At 36.2% G+C, this 7,019-nt stretch overlaps 1 protein-coding gene across 1 annotated transcript in view; it reads right to left on the bottom strand.

Moving 5' to 3' along the window:
• LOC106472231 overlaps positions 1-1,223 on the bottom strand; it is a 47,563-nt gene extending 46,340 nt beyond the window's left edge. Inside the window, exon 1 of the mRNA XM_013932860.2 lies at positions 826-1,223. Within this exon, the coding sequence (XP_013788314.1) occupies positions 826-922 (97 nt within the window). The 5' untranslated portion in view covers positions 923-1,223. The remainder of the gene's footprint in view (positions 1-825) is intronic.
• Positions 1,224-7,019: the final 5,796 nt, after the last annotated feature.

The following is a 7,019-nucleotide window of genomic DNA, read 5'->3' as shown; positions in this document are numbered from 1 at the left end:
ACTTTGCATGATAGATAGGCAAGATATGAAAGAAAAAAAAAGGCATGAGAGAAACATTGCTTTTCAAACCTTAAGACTTAATAAAAAAAAATTAGATATTTTGTGTATGAAAGCATTGTAATGTTTACTGATAAATTGCCAAGTTTTGTTAACATTCGCTTACTAATTTAAAAATTATAGCATGAAAAGTATAACAAGCACAAAATGGTTATGAGGTTGGTCCCACGGACCAAGCTCGGATTGAAAGAGTTAATTTCTTGGAATAAAAACAGGTTTTATTCATAGCTACCTGATTCCTATGACTTTTGGCAGGATAGTGTGTGTGTGTATGTATATATCTCAAACAGGAAATAATATTTTTGTTATGCTGTATTCTAACTTAATTTAAGATTTAATGACACCTAGAAATGTGGATGTTAACATACAATGTGAAATACTAAAAGTAAACATTTTTACAAAATACATTGTATTACAATACCAGAGACATATATTTTTAGTTATGACATTGCAGAGTGAACACAAAATACAGTACCAGCCACTAATATGACCATGATAACTGTTTAGAAACACATTTACTATAGTAAGTATTGTTCTGACCATTTTAAGCTGTCAACAGTTCTCCACAATTCACAAAGTAATGAAGATAATTGTAAACATTTAGTTTCAGTAGGATGAGGAGGTAAGTTTAAAATACAAATTCAGTAGGAAAAACGTTTACTGACATCACAGTTTATAGAAAATTACAATTTCTAGAATGTTCCGTAATGAACTGAAACACTTTTTGTAATTTCTAATGATACTTTTTAACCAACCAATATTACTCACCACTCCCCAAGTCTAAAAATACATCATCCTCTGTAACCTCAATCTCCTTGATCATCTGTGCAACAAATTCATAGGATGTTTCTCCATAGACCTGCATAAGAATAAAATCGTGGTCACTCTGTCATGCATTATAGAAAATCAGTAACCGATCCTTGATAATAGCTTCTTTTTTATGTTTTTCTACTTTGTACATCAACAGGTAGGCAAACGTGTAAAACTACAATGACATTGTTCATGCATCAACATGAATATAAGTAATATAGTATTGCAACCTTTTTTAAGCAACAGACTCCGTACATTTTGCAAAATAATAATTCATCTTATAATACAGTATTTACATGTGACTTTATGCTAATAATTTCAACATTCTTTTAAAAGCTTTGCTTAGAGTTCACAAATTAATAACATTTCATCTAATATCACACCACCAAGTTTGACTTGTATGTATACATATTTGAAAACTAAAACCATTAAAAATGATCTAGTATCAAATATCTATATATATATATTTTATTAATATTCAATCAATGAGTTACAGCCAAGAAAGATAAGTAACTATAAAAAAGAACTATTTATACACAAGTTAAACCAAACACAGAATAATTATTAAATACATAATTACACACTTTTAATTTAAATAGCTCTATACTTGAGTTGACCGATCATCAAAGTTCAGTTATTTAGATTCACTGGAGCTAAATAACCAAAAACTTAGAACTCAGAATTGAAGTGCTTCTTGGATAGTAATAGATATTTCTATGACAAAACAAATATAAACTATCTCTAGAGAGAATTAACAAGTTCATTTTAGGGTTAAATATTATAATATCTCTTGCAACATAAATGAAGCAGTAAACACAGGCTTGATAAGTAGTTAAACGTCCATAATCCTTAAATTTGTTTGAAACTGATGCTCTATAAGGAAGGCCTTTCATTAGCCTCAAGACCCTCTTTTGTAACAACTAGATTGATCTTGAGGCATTAAAATATGAGCCCAAACACCTAAACAATAAGTCATTTGACTGTAGAAGATGGAATAATAAATTTGATAGAGGAAAAACCCTCTTACACCGAATCATAATACAGACTACTCTGGCGAGTTTTTTTAAGATACTTTTAATATGCTCATTCCATCTGAGGTTATTCTGAATAATAATTCCAAGAACTTTTATTGCATCAACTTTGGAGAGTATATTTCCCTTAAAACATCATTTACTTGTTCCCTTGATATAATCATATAATGTAATTTACAAATATTTAAAACTAGGCAGTTGTGAATAAGCCAAGTATCTATTGAAAATAATTCATTCTTCACTATTTTAAAACAGTCAGCAAGAGAATCAGCCTCTACAGTAAGAGTCAAGTCGTCAGCATATAGATTGCATGCATCTTTTGAACATACCAAAATTAAATCATTACCATAAATAACAAATAAGAGAGGGCCAAGGATTGAACCGTGAGGAACCCCACAATGGAGACTAGAGAAAAGAAACTTTATACCATTAATTGAGGTATTAAATTGCCTCTTTAGTAAGTATGTTTTAAGAATATCATAAATATTACCACATAGACTGTAATGAGCACATTTATAAAGTAAAACTGTGTGATTAATGCTAACAAACATCCTGGCAATATTAAAAGCACTGACTAAAACTGATTTCATAGCAATAGCCAATAAACACTTTACAGATTTGTGCTTACTGAAACCAAACTGCGAATTACTTAAAATCTAAATTTACTCATGAAACACAATAATTCTGTTGTAAAATATACCCTCAATAATACGAGTGAATGCAGATAAGATAGAAATAGGCCAATAATTTTCCACATGATCAGGATCCCCACTCTTATAAATGGGAACAATCTTAGTAATTTGAAAAATCTCAGGAAATTTACCAGTTGTACATACTTTATTTACAAGTACAGTTAAGGGTTTAATAACTGGAGCACTAGCAGATTTAACCACTGATGGTAGAACATCATCCCATCCAGCTGAAAAAAGAACTAGAGGGTGCCTTTAAGGCAGCTTGAATTTTACTCCCAGTTACAAGTGCAATGTAAATAGTCTGAGCTATAGACTTATCTTGACACTTAATGTTAGTAGCAGTAAAACCCTGCCTAGTAAAATAAACATTAAAGATATGATACATGTCAAAAAGGATTTTTAAATATATATATATATATAAAATGAATTTCACACCCCTGCTTTTACAATCAAATTCTACAAAAATGCAATATTTGATTACAAGATTTAAAAGAGTGAACCCTACAATTCAATGTATTCATTTACATAATTTCCAATAGACATTAAGAATCTCGTTGTTTGAAATTAAGAGGGAGAATTACACATAGCTGACAACCAGCTCCTATATATATATATATAAAAGATAGGCAGTATTCATCACCAAACATTTTTATTGTTTTATGATAAAACAAAAATGTTGAAGTCTCTTCCTGCGTTAGTTAGTATATCCAAAACTCACTCAGTTTTACAGAAAAGTTCAGCCATGTACAATATACGTAGGGGTCAAAGGTTGCTGTACTTACATTTTAAAAAACTTTTGTATTTATGGAAAAGCTACTAAGGCTATCTGCTGCCATACCTGATCAGAGAGCAGGCAGCCAGTCAGTATCACCCTGCCACCACCCATTCTAAAGGATTGACTGTCACTCTTATAATGCACCCACAACTTTAAGTGTGTGGAATGTTTTGTGGTATTGCATGGATTTGAACCTGATTCACCAGCTCAGAAATCCAGAGCTTTACCAAAGGGATTTAGAGAAATAGAAAACATTAAAGCACATATTAAAATTTAAAAACAATATTAACGCATCAATAGTTCAATAGGCAAAAGAAAATGACACAAAACTGCTATAATTTACATAAAACAATTTTTTAACAGCAACAGGCCAGTTTAAAACACTCCTTTGTCAAAATATAAACAAAAAATTGGTATGTTCTATTATGGCATAAAAAGTCCAAATTGACTATAAACACTAGAATAGGAAGTATTGAAAGAAATCAGACAGTCAAGTAATAAACTGAAACAGTAAGGTTCGCCAGTAATGTTCGTCCATGAGAGGAAGTATTTATTCATACCTCCCTCGTGCTATGTTATTGCTAATGTAGCATGTATACTTACTTGCTAAATTTCATGATTCTATGAATAATGCAGCTATTAAATTTAGCCTAGTTTTTGAACTTTAAATATTCTTAAAATTACACAGATACATTATTATTAAGAGTACATTTGGTTAGAATCTAATCCTAAGCTATCAGTAGGAAGACTTTCTTTTTTCTATAAAAATTGATATCTAAACATAACTAAAAATAAACAGTGTTTTTCTCCCCAGTTAATATGAGAAGTATAACTCCATCTATAACAGCTAAAGCATATGATTATGACTCTCTGAGAAATCTGCAGTCAGAATGATGTGGTTCTGAAGATTTAATAGGATTCACACAAAATTATTAATTTCTTTGTCTAAACTTAAGCATAAACTTCCCATATATTCTAAATAATGTAAAATGACTGTTGTAGTAGCATATAGCAAAAACTTTTAAAATAATAAAACTAAAGATGCCACATTCTTTAACTGTTATCTAGAGATCTCAAATATATAAAATGTAACCACTGTAACAAATATGTTCTGTTGGTTGGTTGGTTTGGTGCTTTATGCCGCAAAGCAGCGAGGCTATCTGTGCCAAACAACTGGTAAAAACAATGAAAGTAAATTAAAGTAAAATGTAAACATACAGCGAGTTAAAACCAATACATACTTGAATGTCACAATGGCTACACATCAGTGGGTCAATACCTGATAAAAGAAAACGATGGGTTAAAAAACTATGACCAATGCGTAGCCTTGCCAGGACTACTTCCTACTTCCGATCCTTACGTAAGCAAGACGGCCAAAGACCAACAGAAGGTTTAATCTGGAAAAGCTTGTTATGGCGTTGCTTACTCCAAGTCGACTGCCAACTGGCATGAAGCCGCGCCTTGAAGACAGGACCGTAGTCCATGTATGGGACAGGCACAACCGTGATGGCACTAGAGCAGACGGACTTAGCTGCGGTGTCAGTGAGCTCATTCCCGTGAATACCGACGTGGTCAGGGATCCAGAAAAACTGGATGGAAATAAAGAAAAGTGGGCCAATCGGTGTTGAATATCGATGAGAACATGGTGAGAACTAATGTTAAGCGATTCCAGGGCCAGTAGTGAGCTAAGAGAATCAGTGTAAATAGTACAATTACTGTATTGCATACCTTCTACATGATCCAGGTCAAGAGAAATAGCATACAACTCGGCGGTGAACACAGAAACTGTAGAGGGGATCCTACGAGCAACTACCGAGCCACAGCAAACCATGGCAGAACCTACAGAGTCACCCGATTTCGAACCATCTGTGTAAATGGGAAGAGAAGAATGGCTCGAAAGATGTTCAGCAGAAAGAAGACGGTACTTCCAATCGGGAGTATCCACCTTCCCCAGATGACTCAAGGAAAGGTCACAGGATGGGATGGTAATAAGCCATGGTGGAATGGGCTGATCATTGGGGACAGCAATGCCAGACCCAATTCAGCCAGTAGCGCCCGGATACGAAGGCTAAACGGAGGAATAGCAGACCATCTGTTCTGAAAGAGCACTGCCCACCGAGGAAGAAAAACACAATTCCAGGTGAGATGCCATGGTAAGGATCGAAGCTTAGTAGCATACTGTAAAGAACGTTGCAAACAACGGAGGTGAAGAGAAGTTTTCCTCCGTGTCCTCTCTTCCAGCTCTTGTTCTATGCTCAGGATCTATCGTGCTCTGATTCGATCCAAACTGGACTATGGGTCTTTGGTCTATGGTTCCGCCAGGACCTCGGCCCTGAAGATGCTGGACCCCATCCACCATCTGGGGCTTCGGCTCTGCACCGGTGCTTTTCGCACTTCACCAGTCCAGAGTTTGTACACTGAGTCCCATGTTCTTGGGGCTTATCTTTGACCGTAAGCTTAGCTTCATTCCACACATCAAGCAGCTACGTGTCAAGTGTGCAAGGGCTCTGACATCTTTGCCTCAGGGACCACATGAATAACTATATTGCCAAGACGGAGCTCAGGATCGGGGTGGAGACCCCGTTGGCGGCAGAAATGCATGCAAACGGTTTTGGAAAAAGAAAATTTAAAACCATTTGCATTGTCCATGTCAACAACCGATTGAGGGCAGTCTGAAGCTGCCGCTCAATAAACCTCATGTTCGACGACTGACACAAGATGTGGAAGTTGTCGATATAGAGCCCATTTGCAACAGTCGGAGGAAGATTTGTAGTGATGGCATTAATTTTAACACTAAAAAGTGTGACACTCAAGACACAGCCCTGAGGGACTCCAAGTTCCTGTGGGAAGGAACGGGAAAGAGTGGAACCCACACAGATTTGGAATCGCCTGTTCAGTAAAAAATTGAGAATAAAAGTGGGTAAATGGCCATGCAACCCATAGGAGTGGAGGTCCTGCAAAATTCCATACCTCAAAGCAGTGTCATAAGCCTTCTCGAGATCGAAGAACACAGAAACAAGGTGTTCTCTCTTGAGAAAGGCTTCCCTTATCGATGTTTCAAGTCGAATCAGATGGTCCATGGTGGAGTGCTGTTGACGGAACCCACACTGGGTGGGTAAGAGGAGTGTGTTTGATTCCAGCAACCAAACAAGATGAGCATTAACCATCCTCTCTAGAACCTTACAAAGACAACTAGTCAAAGCCATGGGACGATAATTAGAAGGAATCTTGGGATCCTCTCCAGGTTTAGAGAATGAGAGAACAATAGCCTGGCGCCAAGCATCTGGAAAAATATGCTCCTGCCAAATCCGGTTAAAAATAACCAGAAGAATAGTAAGAGAGGCAAGAGAGAGATGGCGCAACATCTCATAATGAACATCATCAGGTCCGACCGATGAAGAGCACGTTTGAGTTCCACCACTGTAAAGGGGCAATTATAATCATAGAGACGATCGGCCCAAAAGGAAAGAGACGATCGCTTTGCCCGAGACTTTATGGCGAAGAAGGCAGGGGAAGAAACAGAACTGTTAGAAGCTCTGGCCGAGAGCATCAGCAATGCTCAAAACATCAGCAACTTCCTGGCCATTGGAGAACAAGATGAAAAGGGGATGGGAAGCATACCTCCCAGTGACTTTCCGAATCTTGTCCCATACA

This window comes from Limulus polyphemus, unplaced genomic scaffold (genome assembly GCF_000517525.1).
Source record: "Limulus polyphemus unplaced genomic scaffold, Limulus_polyphemus-2.1.2 Scaffold5176, whole genome shotgun sequence".
Classification (NCBI taxonomy): domain Eukaryota; kingdom Metazoa; phylum Arthropoda; class Merostomata; order Xiphosura; family Limulidae; genus Limulus; species Limulus polyphemus.
The sequence above is the reverse complement of the archived record's forward strand: the minus strand, read 5'-3'. Positions and strand labels throughout refer to the sequence as shown.